General features: G+C 43.8%; 1 protein-coding gene across 1 annotated transcript in view; it reads left to right on the top strand.

Moving 5' to 3' along the window:
* Positions 1-27004, top strand: part of OBSCN (obscurin, cytoskeletal calmodulin and titin-interacting RhoGEF) — a 1012031-nt gene that overhangs the window by 436855 nt on the left and 548172 nt on the right. The window contains exons 37-44 of the mRNA XM_086941076.1: positions 3132-3398; positions 7251-7517; positions 11348-11614; positions 12059-12325; positions 13596-13862; positions 20944-21210; positions 21762-22028; positions 22463-22726. Of these exons, the coding sequence (XP_086797202.1) occupies positions 3132-3398; positions 7251-7517; positions 11348-11614; positions 12059-12325; positions 13596-13862; positions 20944-21210; positions 21762-22028; positions 22463-22726 (2133 nt within the window). The remainder of the gene's footprint in view (positions 1-3131; positions 3399-7250; positions 7518-11347; positions 11615-12058; positions 12326-13595; positions 13863-20943; positions 21211-21761; positions 22029-22462; positions 22727-27004) is intronic.

The raw sequence follows: 27004 nt of genomic DNA, 5'->3' as shown, positions 1-27004 counted from the left end.
AACTTTCAATTGGGAGCAGGTAGGAATAAACAGTCTGGTGTCTAAAGAATTGTAATTTAAAACCTTCTTTAATGGTAAAGTTGGATTTTAAGTCACAATTCGGAAAATGTCACTTTTAGAAAGTAGAGGTTGCTGGCAGTTGGTGTTTGTATATTGCTCCCAGACAGGGAGACAAAGGGGAAATAAGTGTTATAAGGATGGGCCATCTATGATTTGATGGGGCAAACCTATCACCTAGCACACTTGCACATCACAAAGGTTATCCCTCAGCACATTTACAAAGGGTTTCACAATAGTCTTTTTTGTCCCCAGACTGGCTGGGGCCAGGTAAGGAAAACAGGAAATTCCTAGCACTTCTGGAGCTGGAACCCTCTAGTAATTTGTTCTACTGTAAAGCTGGCATCACATAGAAATAGTCTCTGTTGAGTCTTGTCCCCAAGTGGGTCCATCTCAGTTCAGGACCCTTGGAAGTGGGCCTGAAGGTTGGCTACCAGCCCAGCACTGGCCTTCTGGGCAGTTCCGACAAGTGCAACGCATCTCCTTGCAGCTCCGAATCAAATCTGACTACACAATGCATCTGCGATACAGGACATCACATCGCAGCCCGCAGCTGCTTGGAACTGCTACTGTGTGATGCATCCTCAATGCTTGACTGTGCATCACAAGCTCCCATTGACGGCATCCTCGACAATGACAGGACACAGCATCACAGCCCATGGCTCTTCGGAAGCCCCAGTGCGTGATGCATACTTGACGCAGGACTTTGTACTGCAAGCCCCCCATCGACAGCATCTTCAAAGACACACAGGACCTCACATCGCAGGCCTCACAGTTTCTTCGGAACCGCAGCTACGCAAAGCATCTTCGACACAGGATCTCGCAGCTCTCCACAACCAGGATTTAAGGTACTTTGTTCAGAGGGACTAGCTTGGTCCCTGGTTCCTGCCTGTGCTCCATCACATTCAGCCTGAAGTTGTGACTTTGTCCTGACCCAGTGTGACCAGATCACCACAGTTGGCACTTTGTGCTTCTAGGCACACCTTTTTCACTTAAACCTTTGAAACTGCATATCAACAATTCTGCTGATTGAATTTCTGTCGTTTTGGTGTCAAATCATTTATTAAATTGTACTCTATTTGTCTAAAATAGTTTGGGATTTTTCTTGTGTTGTGTTTTCACTTCTTTATTGCTTAACGCGACGCATAAATACTTTACATATTGCCTCTGTGTTTAGCCTGACTCTTTTGTGAATGGTTAAGCACAAGTTAATTTGGAGTTTGATTGTGTTTCACAGAAACAGGAATGGTGGTTGCTGCTTAAGTAGGATTTCATCCCTCTCAAACTACAACTCAATTTCCTACAGTGACATTAAAAATATGCAACCTTTATATTAGCTTAATGGGACCGCTTCTTTGCTAGCCATTCAGATACTATAATGTTACAAATGCTGTGTCTTTAATTGATACACATTATTATCGGTAAATAATTCAGTATAGAACTTACACTACATGTTCAATTGTAATTTTTTTTATATGGTTGATATTTGTAAAATTACAATGCCACTTATCAATAAGATTCTGGAAATTAGCTTGAGTTTTAACAAAGGGAGTGCAAACCACATCTTGCTACTTTGATAGATCAGCCCACCTACACTTCATCCCTTTGTTCAGGCTAAGACAACTGTAGTTTATTTCTAAAGCAGAAAAGGAATTCTAAGAGACAATGAGGCAGTCTTATAACTGGGGATCAAAACTTAAAATCTGCCACCTCCCTTTGGTAATGCACGTTTGAAAACACAGAACTGTCCATTGATCTTCATACACCTGTGGGTGATGCACCTGTAGCGACTGAAAAGTAGCAGAGGTCCTAGACATGCTGCCCGTGAGGGCAAGGTAGATCATCTGGAATTGATCTCTAATGAACTGAAACCAGCAAAGGTCTCTACCATAAGAGCCAGTGTGAGCTCTTCTGCAGCTGACCAATGGAACTCTGAATACACTATTGATTTCAAAGCAGCTTTCACTTTCTCCTATCATATAATGTGTCAGTTCATATCTCCTGATGGTAGGTACCATGCCAGCTATCAAATTAATTGCGCTTTATGAAGGTCAGAGGCTTGTTATTCTTGCATTGCAAAGAATTTGTACTCATTGACTCTCGTCTCCCAAACATCTTACTTGGGATGTCACTAAATGGATGATAGTGCCAACAACCTCCTAAGGCCCACTTATACATGTGTAAATGCTCTTCAAATTTACATATTCACTTTATAACCTTTTTGTGGTTTTTTTCTTCTCTGGCAGAAACCCTATTTTCCTACCCTGCATTATTTCTGGTCTTGGTTCCCTCCTCATTCCCAGCCTGGATAGGAATTTACTGCTGTCTTTGACAAGTGGAAACCTCTGACATTATCCAGGGTGGGAATGTGCCTTAAATAGTCGAGGTAGTAGGTTTTCATGAATCTTCTCTAGAATATCAGTTGCCTCCCCCCTTGAGGAGATTTGCTCACCTGTAAAATTACACCACTCCAGGAGTATGAGTGATGGACACCATTCAAAATGTTATTTTACTTTGTAAAACAAAGACAAAGGGACTCCTAAACTTAATGTAGGTGCACACATAGCTATTAAGACCTTGGTGCCCTTGCCGATAATTAAGGGTACCCCACCACTGCTGTTACTCTCCTTTGGTCTCTGTCGGTTATGAAAACATAGAAAACTGGATTCTAAATTCTGTGTTAACAGTGAATAGTTTCTGTTCCTTTTCCTAACCCCTCAGCAGTAACGAGAGGATGTTGAGAGTCTAAATATGGCAAATGGAGTTAACTTTGAGATTTTTTGGGGTGTCAAAAGGCGCGCTGTGTGACTTACACTACTCTATTGAATTGTGGTGGATAAGTGGCCATGCTTTGCTCACACTGCTCTTTCATGGTATTTAGAATATGAATGGTCATGCTTGTCACACTTGACTCTTAACTTTACTCCAATGGCATGCTAGTTTTAACAACTCCAATCTGCTGTTTAATTTGCAGAGAATTACTAACAGTTACCTATTCTGCCCTCGGTACAGGTGGTTCATGTAAGGTTTCTTTGCTTTTGGTGCCTAACCCAAGTGTTGCTTGTACCTTGTAGCTTTACCAACACTTTTCCAAAAGGAACTCCAGAACCAGGAAGCCTCAGAGGAGAGCACCACAAAGCTCAGTTGCACGCTCAGCAAGGCTGGGGCCGCAGTGCAGTGGAGAAAAGATGGTGTTCTGCTGAAGGCCGGTAGGAAGTATGAGATGGTGCAGACAGATCTCACTGCTGAGCTCTTGGTGAACAATGTTAGAGCTGAAGATGCAGGAACCTACACCTGCACCTCAGGAGACCAGTCTACGAAAGCCACACTGACTGTCATTGGTAGGGGCTGCTACTTTCATACATCCTTAGTTCTTGTGTTGTGATACCTAACAATGTTGGTCTTGTGACGTCACTTGGAACAGCTCATCTATAATCTCCTAATTTCTGTGGCGTGAAAACTCTTTGCTCAGTCTTGCTTTTCTTACTCACTCATTCCATTGCTAAATGTTAACTACTCTTCATCTACTCTACATCTTCAGCTACTTTACATCTTCATCTACTTCTTCATCTATGAAATGATACAACTAATCTTCTGGAATGTGCTTTACTTTTTAAATGGAGGAATTAACAAAATATACTCTTTTTATATGCAGGTTCATTAACCTATTGTGATGTACTTTAGACCTAACCACTGACGTGAAAAGTCTTGCACTGTCACAATCTTTTCCTTTTTTCGTTGATTTCCACGGTCTTCCCGCATGATGGTGACCTGCGGTTGCATTCACAAGCACACTTCTCCCTCTTTGTATATACACATCATATTTCCAATACCCATGTTTTATGACCATGTAATGCCATCACTGTAAAGGCATCAAATCGTGTTTGGCTTCTGATTCATATGTATGGTGTAAATCCTATGAATTGTAGATTTTGCCAACACTACTAAATTTGTAGTTACATTACATAGACATATTATTTGTCTGTGTATGTATGAATGCAGATTTGGAGCTTGCGGTTCACGAGTTTCTATTTTCATTATCTACATGGTATAAGTGAATTTAGCATAAGTCATCTTGCTGTGCTTTCCTATGCCAAAGTGAAAGGGCAGGAATGCATCATATTTATGCAATACAGTACATTCCTGTCCTTTCTCCCTGTGCTGGTGCCGTTTCGGCAGCCTAGCGCTAATGCAGGCACCCTTGCACTATGGTGCAAGAGTGCCTGTGTTGTCCGCAGGATTGTTTTTGTGCAGGAAGGGGCGCATTCCACAAATGTTGAATCTTTGTTAGAGGGCTTTACACTGCTTGAGACTCAAGATCTAGTCAATTTCCTAAATGCAGCTCAATCCGGGTCGCCCATGGACCCGTGCCCAGTCTCAATGATCAGGAGCTTGCCTGAGGCCAATGCTCCCATCCTTACTCCTTTGTTTAATACCATCTTAAATGCCGAGCAGTTTCCCGGGTCCTGGAAATCAGCATCAATACTTCTGCTGATAAAAAAACTGAACTTGATCCTTTGGATCCTAACAGCTATAGGCCTATCTCGCGCCTCCCTTTACCGGCCAAATTGATCGAGAAGGCTATGACTGTCCAACTTAGCAAGTTTATTTAGCTCAATAATGTGCTAGATTCCACACAGTTCGGTTTTCGTACTAAACACAGCACAGAGCTTTCCTTGATCAAAGCTGCGGAGGAGGTCCGAAAGGTAATGGACAAAGGGGGCACAGCAATTCTGATCATGCTAGATCTGTCAACAGCCTTTGACACGGTCCACCATGAAGTCTTGATGGATCGGTTATTGGCTGCGGGGGGTGCAGGGTAAAGCCTGGACCCTCCTGAAATCCTTTTTGGCAGACAGAACTCAAGCGGTGTATATGGGGAGACATAGGTCCAAGCCTTTTTCATTTCCTTTCGGGGGTCCCACAGGGCTCCTCGCTTAGTCCCATGCTTTTTAATATCTACGTGGGTCCGCTGGCAGCACTAATAATAGCTTATGGGCTCCAGCTAACTTCTTATGTGGATGATACCCAAATTGTGTCATCCGTACAGCGAGGCAAGGAATCGGAAACTGGCTTAAGATGTTGCGAATGTATGAAAGCCATCGCCAGATGAATGCCCACAAACTGCCTCAAACTTATTGCAGGCAACACAGAGGTCATCATTTTCGGCAATAATCCCAACATCTTGACCCCTGATTGGAGGCCTGTAGAAATGGAAGTCCCCTCTGTCCCCACCAGGAAAGCTAAGAACTTAGGGGTGATCATGGACAATAAATTAACCTTTGGGGAACAGGTTAATGGAGTTGTGTCAACAAGCTTTTACCTCCTCAGAGTTTCGAGGAAAATAAAATTCTTTTTGACCAAGGAAAGCTTTAGAATGGCAGTTAACGCGCTCATTTGGTCCCTCTGGATTATTGTAATAGTCTGTATGCAAATATTCAGAAGGACCATTTATACAGACTCCAGCTGGTGCAAAATCCGGCAGCTAGGCTGATTAGCAGCACGCCTAGATTCATCTCTGTCAGGAAGGAAATAAAGCAGCTTCACTGGTTGCCTGTGATACAGCGTGCTCAATTCAAAGCACTGTGTACAGTGTTTAAATCTCTGACGGGTAGTGGCCCTGAGTATTTGAGGAAACATTTTCAATAGTATGTCCCCGGGAGACCACTGTGATCAGCAGAGGCAAATTATGTGGTTGTTCCTCGAGTCAAAAGAACCACCTGGGGTGGCAGAAGTATTATTGTGGGTGCTGCCAAAGCATGGAACAATTTGCCATCTTATCTCCGGAATAACACAGGGATACTGGCCTTCAGGAGGGGGCACAAAACTTCCTAATAACGCTGAATTACAGCTTTTGTATCCAGTTAAGCATCTGCTAGCGCCAGGACACCTTTGGGTATAAGTGCGCTCTATAAGCTTTTATAACATAGCATAACATAACATAACATTCCGGCAGAGAAACAATTCTAAGAGGTGTTTTTCTCTTTCTATGTGTGCTGCAGAATGCATTACCCATAGAAAGAGGAAATAACGAGGAGAAATAAAGACATTTCTGCTTGTTACGCCTCACCTCGGGAGGCGTAAGGATTTGGCGCTTCTCCAGGTTTACATGCTCTTGTAAATCTGGATCAGCATCAAAATCAATGGGTGTTGTGTGAGAAAACACACTGCAACGCCCATGGAATGAATCTCAAGCACAGAGTAAGGTGAATTGTGTTGCCTTACTCCATATCTATGTGGCCATTTAATGCCACGCATAGTGGCTTTGCGTGGCATCTTAGATATTACTGTGTAATCGGCGCTGCCGGAGCGTCACAGAAAGTAACCCTCTGAATCCTTTGAGCAGAACTGAAAAGTAACCATTTCCAGTCTACGGCTAAAATAGCTGTAAAGCACTTTCCCTAGTATAGAAGCGGTCAACCATTATATGCACTCTGCCCCTCATTTGTGGTGATTTGGGGTAAAATAGCACAGCAAGCCAACTTGCTGCACTGCCCTCCGTCAAAGTGAAAGGGCAGGAATGCACTGCATTTATGCAATATGGTTAATTCCTGTCCTTTCCTCCTGCGATGGCACTGTTGAGTCACCCTAGAGCCAATGCAGGCACCATTGCATGATGGTGCAAGGGTGCCTGTGTTGTTGGCAGGATTATTTTTGTACAGGTGCCGCGCAAAAAACAGTCCTAAAATACGTTTTCCTCTTTCATTCTGCAGCACACATAGAAAGAGGAAAAAAATGAGGAGAAATTAAGTTATTTTCTCTCGCTATGCCTCACCTCAGGAGGCGAACGGTTTTGGCACTTTCCCAGGTTTACATGCTCTTGGGAAACTTGGGAAGTGTCTAAATCCATGGATGTTGCATGAAAAAACCATCTGGAACGCACATGGAATGCCTCCCGGACACAGAGTAAGGCAACACAGTGATTTGAGCTGCCTTTCCTTACTCCCTGTATATGAGGCCATTCAAAGCCACGCATAGTGTCTGTGTGGCCTCATAAATATTATTTTGTGATTTGCGCCACCAGAGCATCACAAAAAGTGGCACAAGGGGCTGGTAAATATGCCTCCCAATGTTTATGAAATTCAAGTGCTATCACATCCTGAGCTGTCATTTCTTGTGTGAATGGGGCTTTGCCTGATTAAGATATAGCTTTGCACATTGGTTAACCAAAATCACCTGTTTCTCACATCTAGCCCTGCCAGCTCTTTTCAAAGAGGTACTGCAGGACGCAGTTGCCACTGTAGATGAAACAGCCACATTGAGCTGTGAGTTGAACAAACCTGATGCACGAGTGGAATGGAGTAAAGACGGCAAGCAACTCCACGCGAGCGATAAACACATGATGAAGCAAGCTGGTGCGGTGGCTGAGTTAGTGATACACCACTTGGTACCCGAAGATGCTGGCCGCTACACCTGCAACACCAGGGACGAGACAACATCAGCGACATTGACAGTACATGGTAGGTAAAGGACATCTTGCTCCTCATACATTGTATGTGGCATGAACACTAGAAGTCATTGATGTCTGTCTTGCAGTAATGTCTGATCTCTGCCTGCTTGTGTACAATAACACACACACTTAGATATGTATGGGAATGTTTAGCGTTGAATATATATATCTATATACAAAGAGAGTGAGAGAAATATTTTTATATGAAGAGATGCCATAATAGCCGAAGCTCAAGTTGTTTGTGAATGCCACCGAACTCCTGAGATTACAATATAGGAACATGATATACAAGTTATCCATGACGTTTTTTATATTACATGTTTATTTAGGTGCAAATTATCAGGAAACAATTACTTTTTCACCAGAGAAAGATCTACTAAAAACATCAAGGGAAATACTAGAGTGCCCGCTTGATTGTGTGTAGTGAAACGTAGATAAAATAATGTAAATATGTAACGGGGTATCAGATAAAAAAGACTTTGCCTTTAAAAAAGAGATTTTGACTCTTATTTATTTATTTATTTAAAGAGTTTTATATAGCGCTGGCTAGACCCAAAGGTATCAGAGCGCTTTACATGAGAATCAACAATGTAACAGAAAAAGATCAACAATTACACATTACATCAAAAAATAGGCAATACATTAGTAGAGGAGAGAAAGGAGAGAGAAAAGTAGTGGAGGGGGCAGGAGAGGTGAGAAAGGGAAGATAAAGGAAGAGACAGCAAGGAGAGACGAAAGGAAGTCTGTCTAAAAACCGACTGGGTAGGTGACAACCAAGGAGGGAATCCACTGCCCATCTCCCCTAAAGCTAAACCAGGTAGCTCCATCGGGTATCAGGCAAAATAGTTCAGTCTCAAGGGGCGAGGGAAGAAGATCCCAAAAAAACAAACATGGTGGGGACAAAGGGCAAGGACAGGTGAGGTCAAGGACAGAAGTTGGAAAGAGTAGGAGTGAAAGGGTACAAGACCGGTGGAAGCAAGAATGAGTGACCGGGGGGGAGCCAGCCCAGAAACCAAGTGGGTAGGCGATGGCACGAGGAGGTAATCAACTGCCAGTCTGCCCTAAAGCTCGCCAAGTAGCTCCAACGGTCGTCGGGCAGAGGGATAGACAGAGAGGATAAATGAAAAGTTGCAGAAAAACAAAGAGGAAGGGGGTGTGTGAGACAGGGAGACGAAGAGAAACTCTGCCCTGGGTCCAGCTGGGTAGGTGACGGTCAGGGGGTGAACCAAGGCCAATCTCCTCTTTAGCTGAGCAGAGCAGCTCCACCGGGTGTCGGGCATGGTGCTCTGACTCCACAGTCGAGATAGAGCTAAAGTGCACTCGGGACTCAGGGGTAGTCAGCTTCTTTCGTGGGGTAGCCATGTTCCTTAGAATTACGAGCGTCATCTTGAGGTCAGGCGTTGTACTGGTAGGGGTTATGTCAGGAAGATCAGGAGGGGGGGAAACAGAGTCATCATTGGTGGCCATGTTAGGGTCAGGCATCTTGGGACACCTTTACAAACCATGAGCGTGCAGCAGTACTTTGCAGGGGGGGGGAGGAGTGCCAGTCTCTCATTAGCTATTAAAAGGCAGTGCGGAAGGAGCCGCCATCCAGCTTCGCACTGGGGGGGTTGGGGGGGGCGCTCACCTCTATCCTGGGCAACAAGTGTCTCAAAAGGTCCAGGGAAACTCTCTGGCATGTCCGCTGCGGCCGCTGGGAGTCCTCCGCACGCAGCCATCAGACCACACAAGCGGAGGGAAAATCACAAATGCCAGGATCAAACCGGGTGCAGGTCTGCTGGACATGACTCCGTCTAATACGGTGTAAAAGAATAAAATCCATTGCGGGCGCCCATTGGGGAAGCGGGAAGGCAGGCTCCCGGGATTCAGCTTCAGATGTCGCAGCCCAGCTCGGAAAAGATCCCAGGCGCAATCTTGAGGTGAGATCTCAGGGCCGTACTCGTGCTGCAGTGCAGATGGTCTTTGCAGCTCTTGGGTTTCTCGGGTCGCTTTCCCGTTGGCCTCGCAAATCTCTCAGGGCCCCGGCGGTCGCAGCAGCTTGTCTCTCTACTTTCCGCACCTCGCGACCTCTGGAGCGTCAGCTGGTGTTTTCCTCCAAAAGTGCCGATCTGAGACCGCCAGTTCAGGATCGCGGTCGTCGGTGCAGGCGGCGCCGGTATGCCTCGTCGGAAGACGTCCAGACACTACAGCCGCACTCCGGGCCTCTGAGCTCCGGTCTACCTCGATGCAATGTTGGAGGTCGCCATCTTGCATCGGGTGCCGCACCAAGACGATCGTCCTGTTCTCTCCTCCTGGGTCAGTAATTCGACCGCGAGCACCGCTGGTGTGTAGCGCTGTGCCTGTGCGTTAGATGCCCCGATTTTGGCGACTACGATGATACAGGGAAAGTATCTGCTAGCAAGGCAGAGCTAAATATTGGCATAATTGCAAATAATAATGTTCAGCTTTGAAAAACAGAGTATTTGATTATATAATAGGCTCAGGTGATCCTCAGAGACAATACTGCACTATTGCTTGACTGTCTGAAAACGACAGCTCATTAAACTGTGAACTATGGCTCAGCTCAGCTAAACGATTTGTGAAGCGTTTCCTTACTAATTAAACAAATGGCAAAGGTTAGAGCAACTTCACTTATAAATATACACATCATACATTTCATGCTACAGTGCTTTTGGCAAATTCAGTGTTATTAGTACATTGAAACGTACAAGAGAAAACCCCTTTATTGTGTCAAAGAATGTGTGTTACATTTATTTTGTACAGGGCAGCAATTCTCTGACCTCAGTGCACAAATGTAACCCTTGCATTCCGGTTTTGGTAAATGCCATGGCATAAATGGTATATGCAGATACAAACAGTGTGTTAATTATAGAAGGGGAAAGAATTCTCTTCACACGCATATATTTACATATATATATATATATGTATATATATGTATGTGTGTGTGTGTGTGTATATATTTATGTGTGTGTGTGTATATATATATATATATATATATAGTCAGGGCATCAAGTGGGATGAAAAAATGGGGGGGTCTCTCAAAGGGGTATGACCAATGTAATTAGGACGTGACTTAAAATCATGTAAGCTAAAAGTCTGTGGTTAGTATATTGTGCCACCCGACTTGTATTTTGCTGTTTCTGTCATTGCATCCAGATATATGATACAACAAGTAACATTGCACCTACAAGAAGTCAGGACAATTGGCTTTGTCAATGTTAGTTCCATAAAATAAATAAGCAGTAACTATGGCTTGTATATAATATTGAAAAAGCTTCCACTTAAAGTCCTGGGGACACCACCACAATGTTGCTGCACCTGAGTTTCAAAATGAGAAGGGAAATCCAGAGAGAAAATGACTCTCCAAAGTATTTCCCTTCCCCTACAACGCTCCCCTGGCATGACGTCATGCCGTAACTTTTCCACTCTTGAGAAGTGAGCAGTGTGAGCACGCGCACATCGATGTGCCTGCTGTCTCGAAACGGGCTCTGTTTTGTGCCATGACACAGGCGGTCTGTTTTTTTCCGGACAATAGTCTGCTGTCACTGTAGTCCGGAAAAAAGTGCCAGGGCACAAAACAGAGCCCGATTTAGACCCGTTTCGAGGCCCCCTTTAAAAAACTGCCGTTGCTCAGCACCAGTGAGACCCGGCCCACTCAAAGCCCTGTGTATAGTGGTGGGATCCATGAGTAACCGCTCTGTAATATTGTGCTACATGGCATTCTTGGGGGTTCTGGTGCGATTAAGAACCAAAGGCCGCCGAAGGCCCCATGGTTTGTAAATATCAACAGAGCGCTGTGCTGCATTTAGCTGCTTATATGTGTCAATTCTACATTTCTAGCAGCGCCAGTCCTTTTCAAGCGTGGGCTACGCAATGAGACTGCCAAAGAAGGCGGCAGGGTCAAGCTGCACTGTGAGCTCACCAAAGCAGACGCACCCGTGAAATGGACTAAGGATGGCCAGGTCCTTCAGGCGAGTGCCAAGTATGAGCTGAAGCAGCTGGCATCAGTAGTGGAGCTCCACATCAATGACGTAAAGACTGAAGACGCTGGAGACTACACCTGTGATACAGGTGATCAAAAGAGCACGGCCCACGTCAAAGTAACTGGTAAGTTGAAAACCCTGTCTTTGATCTTTTCTAAAGCAGGCCATTCATTCCATTGATCTTCCATTCGTCTGAGGGCCTATCCTGAACCCCCTAACATCAACACCTCAAAACAATTCAGCACTCTTCCCTCCAAATCAGACCTGGTCAAGATAACATTTTTTCTTGCATAGCTAACAAGTAAGTGTAAATGTAATTAGTGCTGTCAGAGTCCATCCCTCCCTATGATGCTTCTGGAGATTGATTCACAGGCATCCCAGATGTTTGGAGGCATATTCCAAAATGAAATTCCTCTAAAGGTTTCCTAAAGAGGAAGAGAGCGTTATTTGTATATGGTGTAAACATGCTCAGCTGGTAGAGTAAACATGGGGATGCAGCCTGCCCGTACAGGGTTTCCCTATTTCTGTTGAGCAGTCCTGAATTTTTTTTTCCTATCTTGCCTTTTAGCCTTACCAGTCCGTTTCAAACAAGATCTTAAAAATGCTGAGGCGGAGGAAGGTAGCACTGTGTCTTTGAGCTGTGAGATCACGAAAGCTGATGCTCATTTGGTATGGAGAAAAGGAGTAACTGATCTGCAGGCCAGTAGCAAATATGAGATCAGACAAATAGGCAACACGGCAGAACTCCTTATTCACAACGCTTCCCCAGATGACTCTGGGACTTACATCTGCGACACTGGAGACCAGCAAACGTCTGCTCGCGTCAAAATCCATGGTAGGTACTGTTCCATCTTGTTCTGAATTCAAGCTATTCAACATTTGTGGAACTTCTTTTACTAGGCATTTTGTGTGGTAGGGTGAGAACGTATTATTTCCATGTATTTGGACTAATAATCATTTATGGGTTGGCTATTATGCCTTACATGGAAATTTGCAAAAAATAAACATTTGTGAATGCCGAAACTGTGCAAAGTGCATCATTAACATATTTGATGTGATCGCTTTGGTGTGTTATCTGTGCCAATTATTTGTTTAATAAAAGTTTGACCTATTCCTACCTTTCTCTTTTAGTCAATTTATTTAAAGCTCATCTTTGGAGTCACAGTAGACAATAGGGCAAAAAGTAGAAAATAGCAATCCCTGCAGTCGCCCCCCCAAAAATATAAATGAGCCTGCAAAAAACCTGCTCATCCTGGCTTGATTATGAAACCCCATCCTATCACATATGAATGCTGGCCATAAGACTTCAGTAATCCTTTTGTAAGTCTAGTGTGGTACTCAGTCATAGTGCATTCAGTGTGCAGGATATGAGAGATTCCAAAGCTCTCTCTTTGTTTCAAACAATCCAGATACTATCAAAAGCCATCTGACTTAAAGGGGACTATACTGAGAATAAAAGAGATGCAAAGAAATGTAATTGAATTTCTGTAGAATAGCTACCCTTACAGATCTAACCCAAGATATATATATCTATATCTATATCTATATCTATATATATATATATATATACACACACACACACATATACATACACATTACATACAGACACACACACTACACCCTTCAGGAATCTAGCAGAGTCATTCATTTTTGCACTTTTATAACACTTTTTCATTTTTATTATATTCTGTTAACACATCAGCATTACTTAATGTTCAGCTACATACTTCATATATGTGGTTCACGACACTTAGTAAGTTACTTGTTATTTCATTATTATTATGCTTCTGTTGCTAGTGTTTTATATGCTTTTGTGCATTACTTCATATCTGTTTCAGAACACATAGTGCAGTTCCTCATTTCTGCACTTGTATGTATTGTATAATGAAGTTAATACGTTTTCTTTTTTTTACTCATATCCAAAACTCCATTGTTGTGATATTGGTACTATTTGTTGCATGTTTATTGTACTATAATTTTACTATTGTTTCATGTGTGCCTATTATTGTAAAGTTGAATTGATGTGATACTTGTCAGACTTGTTCATTGGAAACCATAAACTGTATGGGTTCTAACACATTATCCATTTGCACTTACTTCCTCAGCTCTGCCGGCACTTTTCAAAGGTGAACTGAAAAATGTTGAAGCAGCAGAAGGTGATACTGCTATTTTATCGTGTGAGTTGACCAAATCTGGTGCCTCATTGGAGTGGAAGAAAGGTCGCAGAGCACTCAAACAGAGCAAAAAGTACAAAATGCGACAGGAGGACACTCTTGCCGAACTTGTGGTCCTTGATCTGGATGGAAAGGATACCGGAGAGTACACGTGTGTGTGTGGTGATCAAGAGACCACAGCCACCCTAACTGTCAACGGTAAAAGAGTTATTAGAGTTTCCAGTTCTTTCCACTTTTTTCCTTACCTGCTGCAATTGCTTGTACGTTGTTAATCTGGTTACTTAGTGGTACATTATTGACATTTTCAGTTTCCTACTCTTTTCCCTTCTTTATATATATATTATGTATTATTCATTTCTATCTTATGTGTTTATAGTTTTATTTATTGTTACTTTTTTTATATAGCTGAAAATGAATTGGTTTGATACATGTACCTTATGAGCGGGGCAAGCCTTGTGTGCGAATGAACCTTTCTTAAGAGGTAATGGATACATTAGATACTACATTGGGACTCACCCCTCACACCCTAAATTCACAAGATTTTCTGTTCTACCCTGAAGATAGAGTGATATGAGCAGATTCGGTTTTGCCAAAGGAGTTTGCTTTACTCTGTGGGACTTCCTGCACGCACTTAGAAATTTCCAGTTAGAGTTTACCCAGTTGCTGAACTACAGAGGGAATGGTTACCATGTGCCCCACTGGCATTCTTCTAAGTTTTCCAGTCTGTTTCTTTGAGTATTTGTCTTTGCTCAGTTCATATACCTGACATTAAAGTCCAAACTTCCTAAATGTAAGGCTACTTTGCCACAGAGGTGGCATAGCCATACCTATGTTATGGAACATAATTTCCTTTCCTTACATCATTAAAAAAAAGCACATCATGTATATGATAACTTTAGTTCTGGTTTAAAAAAGTAACAACTTTACCAAATTAGAATACTTTCGCATGTTTAGTGTAAAGCGTCACCTTTAGTGTAAAACTACACATTTTATGTTCTTATGAAAGCTTGCCTTGACCACAATCATTTAACGTTCTTCATTTTGTTGCATGAAATCGGTACTGTAAGTTTTGAAAGTGATAATAACCCTTAATATCTTTAGGCATGAACTACAATACGGGTTGCAACAACAGATTTGCAGTTCAATGATGAAATATGAATGAATGAATGAATGTTGGATTTATAGAGTGCGTGGTTACCCTGGAGCGTCCTAGCACTGTACCACTGGGGAACCTGTCCTGGCTTTCCCTGTGAGATGGTCCCTTTACTAGGCATCCCCAAGGTGCAGCCAGGCATCCCCGGCGGTGATGGGGTCGGAGTGGAGACTAAGCAAGCTATTGCTCAGAGTTGCAGCGTGGGACCCTATGGCTAGAGTGGCACCAAGGCGAGATTTTTCAGGCCTGCTGACATTGGTCCTGCACCCGGCCGTGTCGGGAATTGAACCCTGGTCCCAGGCCGACCTCTGCCTCTGGGTCTGCCGCCTCTAACCGTTGAGCCACACTTCTCTACATCATCACTAATGCCAGTTGTCCCTGCCAAGATTTAAACCTAAACTTGTACTTTCCTACCTGTGATGGCTTGCCTTACAGAGAAATTTAGACACTTCCTGACAGGCTTTTCCCTGGCTGACCTGCAATAGTGTCGGTCATGTGTTGAGGGAGCATGAAATGTGAAGGTCTCTGCCCCAGACCTATTGACTGTCCCGAAGCACCATATTTTTTACCTGTCAGCAGAAGTACTTGCACGTAACATATCTACCTTCACATCTCTTTTGTGGAACTATTGTTGCCCAAATCTGAAAATATTTCACTCCACACATATTTTCACACCCTGTGAAGCATCCCCACCCAAAGAGTGTTTTGTGGTAAGTAGGAAATGCCACCTTTTATGGCAAACAAGGAAAAAGTTGACTGGTTGCTCTGCATTACATTTTCCAAATAAAGCAGTTGCATTAAATGATGTCAATGAATAGTTTATTTAATTTAATCCTATAAATTAATCAAACATTCAATAAAGTATTGTAATGCATCGTAGCAGATGTATCAATTAGATGTTTACTACAAAAATATGAACTGATTATTTTAATAAAATCCATCCTCTGTCATCGTTCAGGAAGGTCTATTGCCCTTGTTCGCTGTCCACGTGGCAACGCCACTGCACTCATACTTAGGGCCCTGATCTCTTCCTGTTATTTGCAAATCCGTTGTACTTCATTCTAGAGCCAGGGCCTTTTTTAGGTTCCCACATAGCCCTTGGGGTTATAAACACAAGGCGTGCACTCCTGCACAGAGCACTTTTACGTCTGCACTTTTGCACCAGTGCTGTACATGGTATTCATTCTGTCTGCTTTCATTTACCTGGTAGGTGGTGGGGGCCCATCAGATGGAATTCTTTCGGTGGCCCCACAAGGGACAGTTGCCATCTACTAGTGGTTTGCCGCCCCATGAAGGGTCGCCTACTTATTATTTCAATAAGTCTCTCAGTTTAGGATTCTGATCACACAATCCTGGTTGCTTTGTAGGCCTGTCTATTCTGGCCAAGTGTTTAATGAATGTTTGGTGTACAAGTAGTCCTGGAAGCGTGCTTACTTGTGTTATAGCTCTTTCGTCCTGCTCCCTTCAGCCGTTTTGTTTTTGCCCAACTCCAGTAAAGCAAGCTAAATATTTCGTGTTGGTATATACATTCTACGCACTGTACTTCTAATGCTCACTGGTGCCCTCATTGATAGTAAATGAGTAGGCTGCTTCATGAAACATTGAGTCGCTATACCAATATCAATTAAACATTTTTGTGTATGTAAATATATACCTTGCTGGGAGGCAACAGCGTGCTTTAGATGTCTGCAGAATGATTCAAAGACTGAAAACGTAAGTAGAGAGTGTACGATGAGACATGGTAGTTGGATGTGTGCCCTCATGGCCAAAGGGGATGTCTGCGACCGAAGAGGTGTTTCAAAGAGATGAGTTTTAAAATATTTTCTGAAATTCAGGAGCATGCTTAATGTGTGCTCGAATGATGTTCCAGCTCTTGGGGCATGGCTTGCAGTCTTGTTTTTCATCTCATCTCATGACTGAATGACATCGTGCTTGCATTTCTTTTTTTTGTTTTTATTGGAATTTTATTAATATACATTCTTTTATGTTAAATCGGTACCAGCATAAATAGCAATGCTGTTATATTTTCAATGTTTACAAGACATATTTAAACAGGTGTATCAGCTCAGAATACATAGTGTGATAGGAAAAAAAACGTGATTACAGCTAGTCATGTGTCTCAACATATAGTAGTTACCTTGACCTTTTTGACTTATAAGGCATGTACCTGGACTCTTACATGTCTGAGGGGTTACTGTAATTCCTAGGGTGGGTGATTCTGTAGTTTGGTGTCAAGAGGTGGGGTCATTTGCGAGTCGGTGTAGGATATCGATTGGATGGTTTTTCGACTGTTTAGCCAGTCGGCGATAATGTTGGGCTTGATTCTCCCTGGTTCTGCACCCTCATCCATGTGAGGAAAGGACCCCATATGTCTTTAGGCCTTGAAGCGGTGGGCATCATTTCCCAAAAAGCGGTCAGTTGCTCTTGACAAAATGTAACATCTAGGACCCAGTCTTTAACTAAGGGGGACTTGATCTACCCCATTTCATGGCAACACTGCGTTTCGCTAGCAGCAACAGCATAGCAGGAGTCTGTGGATCTTGATTGGGACATCTTTGACGTATCCCAGTAGCCCCAGGAGGGGCAGAGGCTCCAGTTGTGTTGTGAGTATTTCGTTTATTTTGTGAAAAATTTCGATCCAGTATTTGGCAATTCCCAGGCTAAGTGTAGAAAGGTTACCTGATCCACTCTGTGTTAGCCTGGGCTCCCATGCGGTGCAGCTGTTTTGGTGTTCTGTAGTATCAGTTTAGAAATGTAATGTGAATCAGTCCCAGTTTGTAATTGGGGGATAGCTGCTTGAGTTGCGCACAGCAGAATTTCCATTGCTCTTCAGTAATTTGTGGGTGTATTTCAGTGTTCCAATTTTCTCTATTTTTGGGCGTCACCGCTGGGTAATGCTTCTGCATGGATGTGTACAGCCTTGTGATCAACCTGCGTGGTGTAGTAGTGATAATTATGTGCTCCAAGGCCTGTAGGACTGGAGGGGGGCCGGGAAATGTGCTGTTCAGCTGGCGACATGTGGCGCGTATGCGGTGGTATAGCAGTATATCAGAGAAGCTGGGAGGCTGTGTGTCAGTCGGGATGGTGGCTCGAGAAATACATCTTTAGGGTATAGATCCACATAGTTAGTAATCCCCATTCTCCGTGCTCTTACTGTGGCGTCTGCATAGTTAGTAATCCCCATTCTCCGTGCTCTTACTGTGGCGCCCTGATCTTCCAGTGGGGGCATTTGTGGATTTTATAGACCGGGCCCTTGAGGGGACAAACAATATTTTGGTTTTGGCTCTCAGGCGCAGTCCGTCCCAGGCCCATCTCAGCATTTACGTTGTGTCTATGATGTGTCGGGGTGATGGTATGACCAGTATATGGTCAACTCTAGGGGAGTAGGCACAGCAACATCAAGCTCAACCGCCATGTGGGGCTGGAATGGGGTCGGGTGTACCCAGTTGTGGAAGAACTATGCCTGTGCGCAGTAGGCGTAGAGAGGAATATCAGGCACTCCCAATCCTTTTGTGAGAGCGTCAGCGTTTTCCCAGGTGACCCTGGCCTTAGGCATGGGCGGAAAATCCGTTCCGCTCGCGGATTTTGCGGATTTTCGGGAAATCCGCAATCCGCGAGATTTGCGAATTTCCCGCAAAATCCGCAAATCCGCGAGCAGCGGATTTTGCTCGCACTGCTCGCACTGTTCGCGTGAGTTCGCGCCCCGCGAATAAGTGCAAAATTGCAGAAATACGATCTTAGCAAAACTGAAAGTAACTACTTACCAGGTTCAAAAGTTCAGGCTCATCATTAGTAGCCATTTCCTGTAGTGCTTCCTGAGGGGCCCCTCCAGAGTTCAGTTGCCAGTTGAAACTATTATGTGACCCTGCTCTGAACCTCAGAATAGTTACACATATGCCACAAAGGTCCTGAATTACAGCTAAGGGAGACAAGCAGGAGCCAGGCTGGAAGTTAAAATCCATTAATCAGCCCCTAATTCATTATTGTCAGTTGGGGCAGGGCAGGTGTTGTAACTAATTTTGCAACAATGAAAGCACTTAGCAAGTGCAAAAGATCACTAATCAGGGCGCACTAAGGAAGCAGGTGCCAGCTAAAAAAATATTCTGTGACACATTAATCAGCCCCAAATTAATTCAGGTCACTTGAGGCAGGGAAGGTGTGCTTTGCTTTGCCGAAAATAATGTACACTGGACAACCAGAGGGTGTGGTGATGAAACAGAGGGTGGCATGGGTGGGCCAGAGGGTGGCATGAGTAGTCAGAGAGTGGCAGTGGTGACAGAGAGTGGCAGTGATGAAGAAGAGTGTCCCAAACAGGCTGGACACGTAGAAACAACAAGTTCGCGAAACTTGCGACCCGACAGGTAAGTTCGCAATTTGCGAAAGTGTACAAAACCCTCGCGAACTGGCAGAAACACGGGCGAACACAAAAAAAAAAAAATCCGCAAATTCGCGGGAATTCGTGGATTTTGCGGATTGCGAATCCGCAAATCCGCAAAATTCGCGAACGCGAGATCCGCAAAATTCGCTCATGCTTACCTGGCCTGCCCACCCGCACACACTAGCGAGATCATCAGGGAACACATGGTATTAAAGAATGATTGAGTGAGTATAAGCGGGGGTTTACAAAGTTATACAGAAATTTGGGGAGGACTATCATTTTAGTTATCGCTATTCTGCCCGCTAAAGTCAGTGGCAATTTGGACCAAATTTTGATTTTCACCTCAAGCCAGATGATGGCACGACCAAGGTTCATGTTCCATAGTTCTTGGGTGTCCCTACTTAGCCAGATTCCTAGATACTTAACAGGGCCCTCCACCCACAGGAGCGGATAGTCAGGTTCAAATGGTTCGGTGTTGTCAGTCAGTGGGAATAGCGTGGATTTCTTCCAGTGTATCAGAATGCCCTAACTGCTTCCGAACTTAGTAATCTCCCGGAGTGTCGGGTGTAAATTTTGTTGAGGGTTATTAATGTAAAGAGTGATGTCATCGGCATATTGTGATATGCTGATTCACCTAGATGAAAAACCCAGTCCCCTGGCTGCATGATGGTGCCTGAGTCACGCTGCGAGTGTTTCCATCGTATTTGCGAAGAGTAAAGGGGTGAAGGGGCACTCTTGTGTGTGTGCGTGTGTAATTGTGAATGCGTTGGATATTTGACTGTTTACTCATAGTCACGCGGTAGGGTCTGTGTATAGCAGTTTGATTTGTTGTATGAATAGTGGGTTGATGCCTAATCTTGTTAATACCGCAAGTAGGAATGGCCAGTCTAGTGAGTCAAAGGCCTTAGTGGCGTCAAGGAGTGCAGCCACTGCAGATGTTTCGGGGTCAAGATAGTGGCGTATCGAAAAAAAGTACGTAGATTGTGGGCAGTCGATCTCCCGGGTATGAACCCTGATTGAACGGGTCTGGCAATAAGCGGCAAGAGCTGCTGAAGTCTGTTGGCTACTAGCTTGGCATATGTTTTGTTGTCTGTGTTTATGAGGGATAGCCGGCGGTATGAGTCACATAGATTAGGGGCTTTATCAGGTTTAAGTAGCAGAAGTATGCTTGCTTCTCTTAGCGTGGGGATGTAGCTTGCCCTTTTCAATCGAGTCCTGGTAAACCTCCGCTAGGTGAGGAGCTAAGATCGATGCATAGCATTTATAAAATGAGGCTGGAAGATCATTCAGTCTGTGAGATTGAGCAGCAGTGAATTCTAAAAGTTAATGTCTCTAAAGAAGACCAAGAGGTTTTATTTTCATCTATAATCTTAATCCCCTGAATGAAAAATGATTTCAAAGATTCTCTATATTGCTATAAGATTACCAAATTTTCTATCAAGATAAATTGGAATAGGTGACTTTTGATGCCAGGATGTCTTTCTTAAATAATGACCTGACCTCCATGGGAATTGAATGTAACTGATGCAATATAGGAGGGAGTTGGTGCTCCGTGGCTGAAGAAAGTACACTAAAGCTGCTGTGGTGAATAAGTTACCTCAAATGTGTTACCCTACCATGAAATTTCCTTCATAATTATTGCATAATACATGTTGGGAAAACAACAGAAAATTGGTATGGAAAAGGGAACACCATTGGCTTTGGGTTTGCTTTTTCTAATGTACTCACTTCTCATTCACATCCCTCAGAGTGTCCAGCAATTTTCAAAGAAGAGCTGAAGAACTACCAAGTGTCAGAGGGTGAAACAGCCACTTTGCACTGCACGTTGACCAAAGAAGCCGCTCCAGTGGAGTGGAAGAAGGACCAAAAGGCCCTGGAGCCAAGCGACAAATACATAATGAGACAGGAGGGATCCTTAGTGGAGTTGGTTATCCGTGATCTTGACGTTAAGGATGCTGGTGATTACACATGTGTTTGTGGAGACATAAAGACAACAGCTGCTGTGACAGTGAATGGTAAACACCTCAACATTCAGTTTTACAAACAAAAACTTGTGATGGAACAATACATCAATTCGTTTTCACAGTTAAAAAGACCATGATATTCTTGATGATGATGAAAGGTGATCACCATCACCTATTTTGTGTTTCAACATTAAGGTTTAAACATTTTTTACCAACATTTGTGGATAGCTGAATTATATTTTGTCATTTATATGAACAGCAGAAGCAGCAACTTTCCACATTTAAAGAATGTTTTGTGTAATCATGAGATCCTTGTTCTTTGTCTTTAGGAGAAAATATTTCTGAGAATGAACAGCACAAATCCTCTTCGGAGATCACCTTGCCCAATTTTCTATTGATAGTTAAATGCTTTGATATTTGATTATCTGACACTCATTACTATTCATCCAGAAGATGTAACAGTTTTTATTCCCGGAATTTTGTCCTTTATGTTGATTTACGTCTTCGTCTGTATTCATGTAAGTAATTTGTTTCCAACTTTGGAGGAAAACCTGTGGCTGTGAGCACTTACTTTGTGGCATCATTCTCTGTTCATCTCCTAGCACTGCCAATCCTCTTTAAAGAAGAGCTGAGGAACACACAGGGCACAGAAGGGGAAGCAGCCACGCTATACTGTGTGCTGAACAAAGCAGCCGCTCTGGTGGCGTGGAAGAAAGGACACACCAACATCAGACCAAGCGACAAACACACTTTGAGGCAAGAGGGTCCCATTGCTGAACTTGTCATTCGAGCCTTAGATATCGAGGATGCAGGAGAATACACTTGTGTGTGTGGGGACCAGAAAACTACAGCAACTTTAAGAGTAAATGGTAAAATATGAAATATTGTTCTACCATTTAGTGTACTGCTTACAGAATTTGAATTATTCCTCTTCATCTTATCCAAACACCTTATGTTTTTTCGAGTACCACCACACATCTCTTAGTGTCAACAATGTTCTGATGGACCTTTGCCTGCTGTAAAGATACTTTTTTTTAAGAAATCACCTATTAAATAGCTTGTCTGATTTGTCCCTTGTTAGTAACTGTCATATGTGTGCATGCCAAATTGCATATTTATATATCCTATTACTTTTTTTCATTTTCTTCGTACAAGTGGATCTTCTTGACAACTTTTAAGAAGGCTTTTGCTGATGTTCACCCTGGGAAAATGTAATAATTGGAGCATCTTTCTAGAAAACATACAATTTGTGCCCAGGCTTCAGAATGTAATGCGATTTTTACCGGTTCTGCCTCCCCTGCAGTGCTTCCTGCATATTTTAAAGAGGATGTGAAGGACACGGATGCCACAGAAGGTGACACAGTTGCTCTTTGTTGTGAACTGAACAAGGTGGCTCCAGTAGAGTGGAAGAAAGGGCACAGAACCCTGAGGCAAAGTGATAAATATGGAATGAGTCAGGAGGGAACTGTTGCTGAGCTGCTGATCCACAATCTTGATGTCAAAGATGAAGGGGACTACACTTGTGTGTGTGGAGAGCAGCAGACCACAGCCACTGTCACAGTCACTGGTAATTTTCAGTATTCACAAGTGAACACTTGCTCCTCAAAACAAGATTTGTCATCTTCTTATATCGTGCACTGCATGCCCATGTCCGAGTCCTGCACTTTTACATTCCTGTCATGTTTATGTCCTTTTGTTTCACAGCATGCAAGTCTTCAATTTATGCTAGTCACTGTAAAGGGCTCTTGTCTTTTTCTGACTTTTTCTCTTCGAAATCTTTTTCCTTCCACAGTGGTGCACTTTTTTGTTTTTTTTCTATGAAACTAACAATTGTTTTGCCCCCTGTCCCCCCCTTTGCGACACAGAAGGTGCTGTGTGAGAGTGTCAGGTTTTGAATTTTATGAAGTCGGCACTACTTTGGATGCAGCTCCTGTGACAGGTCTGAGTGCATGAGAACAGAAAACAATAAAATACAACTTCTGTTAGACTGATTAAGAAGGAAGCACTGTGTGGACATAGGCTCAGAAGAGAGACTGATGTGTAATCATATGCATAAATATCGCATAGGGTAAGGCCTACCCTGTAAGTTACCTCAATTGTTGCTAGCCTAGACCAAGAGATAGAGGTACTCTGGGGCCCCAGGCAAACAGGGGCAACTGCGCCTCAACTGTAGAGGTTGAGGCAATTTGCCACTGATATCCCAGGGTTCATCCTGATATGGATCCACAAACTGGGGCAAGTATAACCCCTGCTGCACTTGACTCTCACTGGTGGCGATGACAAACAGTGATAGGCTTTTCAAAGTGGTAGCGTAGTGGTGCAAGAGCTTAGCACTTAACAAACACACATTAGTAAAATAAATGATTATCCAACGCAGTCCTTGGCTGTCAAGGAAAAAATCACTTTAATACACGCTAAATACTACAAGTAGGAAAACATACACAATGAAATTTAGTTCCTGACGCTAGAGTAGGTTGGCGCTTTCTCTCGCTATTGACTCTGTTCCCACCCTTATGTTTCAGACAGGTCCTTCCTCAGCTCTCATTCTGGCGTTATTAGGATCAGGTGCAGGTTACATCGGTACTCTTGTTTTAGCTTAGTGTTTTAAATTGATTTCACTGCCTCCCGCATAACAAGTATTTCGGTCCATTAACGGGCTGGTGCTATTCAGGCAGCCAGCCGGCTCTTTAGATGCTTGCTCCAGCCTGCTCTGCAGATGCTTGCTCGGGAACTCACTCTCTTCTGGAATGAGTGCAAGTCTGCAGTTCTTCTTATTCTTTTCAGCATTTGCGTTTGGTGGTACACTACAGTCAAGGCGGGCTGCTCAGAGAAGTGCTGGATCTTCTCTCGGCTTGTCCGGCGGGTGTTCGGGGCAGCCCTGCGTGGGCTTTCCCGTCTGGGTTGGCTGGCATGCACAGATGCTGAGGGCTCAATAAAATCTCACTGGTTTGATGGTGTATCACTGCTTTCTACATTCTAAGATCTCAGAGCAGCACTGGGCCATGCTGCGACAGGGCGCAGGTGCTGCTGATTAGGACAAAGCTGTGCAATGCTGTACTTTCAATCTCTAGACACAGTGGATCAGGTCACACCGCAACTTCACAGGTCAGGTTTACTGGCTCAGGTCTCGCCACAATGTCACTGCTCATGCACAGTGGCTTGGGTCATACCACAGCTTCACAAGTCCGTCAGGACTGACACTGGAGAGTCAGGATCTGGCACCACCAGGGCACACATATTGCTTGTCATAGTCCACAGCTGCTGCAGACCCATCAACCATGGTGACACTGCACCTTCCTCCTCCTGGGCGGTCGGTCACCCTGCAATTTTAGCAGACTTTTTCTGTTTCTCAGGAGGCAAGCTGGCTTCTAGGCACTTCAATGCAGGTAATCAGTGCTCGCAGCTAAGAGTGGATTCAGGTGATGCCCCCTTATTTCTGATAATCTGACTGTCAGCAGGCACCACCTTTAGTTGCATAGAAGTTCTCTGACTACCCTGTGAAGCACTCTGGGGCATATTACCAAGCAATAGCGATAATTATCGCTATTGCTTGGTTAGAGACAAAAATTTACCGCTGAGCTGCTGCGATTTTTACCGCAAATAAACCTTGGTATTACCAAGGTTTATCGCAAATGCGATAAAAATCGCTGCAATGCATGAATATCGCTGAAAAGTCCGCGATATTCATGCATTACCGAGCTAATGCTCTTAGCCATGTTATCCCTCTCCCATTGGATAACATGGCTAAGAACTGCTCAGGGCAGGTGTTAGCTTTTGGAGATATTCGCGCTTAGCGCGAATATCTCCAAAAGTTGGTAATAGGAGATAGCGATGTTAGCGACTGTTTTCAGTCGCTAACATCTTGGCACGCCTACTTTGCATGTCATTAGTGATAAATATCACTGACATGCAAAGTGGGGCCAAAGATAGTCGCTATCTCCTACTAGCTATCACTAACTGGTGTTAGCGACAGCTAGGTAATAGGGAGATAATTTTATCTCCGCTTTCTTGGCTTTTAAAGCCAAAAAAGCGGAGATAAACCCCCTTGATAATATGCCCCTCTTTTCTTTAGTCATAGAGAACTTGGATTGGGAACAGCAAGTTGTCAGTGGTTCCCACTTTTATATAATCTAAGCAGGAGATGTGGATTTACTGATCACACTTTCAGAACCCGTTGGGGTGGTTCTCCTTTCAAGTCTCCTCCCTAGGTTGCTCTCCAGACACAGCCTGTGTAGAGTGATGCTCATCAGAGCAAGATAGGCTTCAGCCTGGAGCATCCACAACAGAGACACACAGAGGTTTTAGATTTTTGTGCCTGCCTGTCATCAGTCACACTGAAGAGTCATCAAGGGGAATGAAATAATCTGACCTCACGTAAAATTACTCTTTCACCTTGAACAAAAGTGACAGCAGTACCATTCTTTACCTTTCACCCTCACCAACCAAATGACAATGCTTAAGTAGAATAACCAGCATGTGCTGTCAGTATAGCATCTTATCAGATTTCTATAGAAGCCTTGTCTCCTCTTTTGCCAGCATCTAGGTCTCCTCCATCCAGATTTAGGAGTGTCAGCAATGCACTTCCAATGTCTGGGCAAACAACCTCATATCAACCTTGGGCACAAGGAGAGGTATGTGGTATCCAAAATAGATCCCAAGTGTCAGGTTCCACCTTCCCGAATCCTCAGGATTGTGTTCATGCTCAAAGGGGTCCACCTCTCGACTGTCCCAAGTCTGGAATATAAATACACACGGACTAATGAGATAGTCAAGCGAGGGAAGGAAAGGGTAGGAACAGCTTGTGAGTGTTTGCAATGTTCAACACTCCGTCCATCATTCCATTTGGTTTTGCTTTGTTCGCCCTAAGTTGGCAGGGTATTCCAAGACGTTGGCCCCTTGTACACTTTGCCACTGGATTCAAGCTAGCCTGACCGATGATAGCTGTTTAGCCAGAAACCGGTCCCAGGATGCTTGTTTCCGGTCCAGGGAAGACATGGCTTGGCAATTTCGACTGGACTGTTCCCATGAGGCACTGGGTCAGACTGAGGTGGCGGAGTGAGCTAAAGAATGATGATGGATTAAACCCAGATCAGTTGACTGGGGGTGAATGTTTGCAATGTTCAACACTCAGTCCATCATCCCATTGGGTTTTGCTCAGTAGAATAACCAGCATGTGCTGTCAGTATAGCATCTTATCAGATTTCTATAGAAGTCTTTTTTCCTCTTTTGCTAGTATCTAGGTCTCCTCCATCCAGCTTTAGGAGTGTCAGCAATGCACTTCCAATGTCTGGGCAAACAACCTCACATCCACCTTGGGCACATGGCGGGGTATGTGGTATCCAAAATAGGTCCCAAGTGTCAGGTTCCACCTTCTAGAATCCTCAGGATTGTGCTGATGCTCAATGGGATCCACCTCTAAACTGCCCCAAGTTTGGAATATACATACACACTAAGAGAGAAGAGGGTAGTTGCAAGCTTCCAGCATGGAACTAGTAGGAAGAGAGAACAAACGTTAAAGCCAATTATTACACCAACATGACAATTGCCACACTGTAAACGAAAGAGGAGTCTTTCCCCCACCTACCCAAGGGTACATGTGGATTTGTCTGATATGCAATGCAGTAGCTTCCTGCACGCCCTCTTACGTCTCTCTCTCTCCTAAGAAATGAAATATAAAGAACAACCAAACGTGAAGAAACAATGAAAGGCCATGGTACAATCACTCACTTGTACAATGCCAAAAACGGAGCAGACTTTGGATTGTTCAAATACCACAATACTTCAAGTGAATCTCGTTTGCTGTCCTTGGATTACTGTCTGGATAGCAGCAATATCCGTAACCCTC

Source organism: Lissotriton vulgaris, chromosome 10, assembly GCF_964263255.1.
Source record: "Lissotriton vulgaris chromosome 10, aLisVul1.2, whole genome shotgun sequence".
NCBI classification, from domain to species: domain Eukaryota; kingdom Metazoa; phylum Chordata; class Amphibia; order Caudata; family Salamandridae; genus Lissotriton; species Lissotriton vulgaris.
This window is presented reverse-complemented; position numbering and strand designations above follow the sequence as displayed.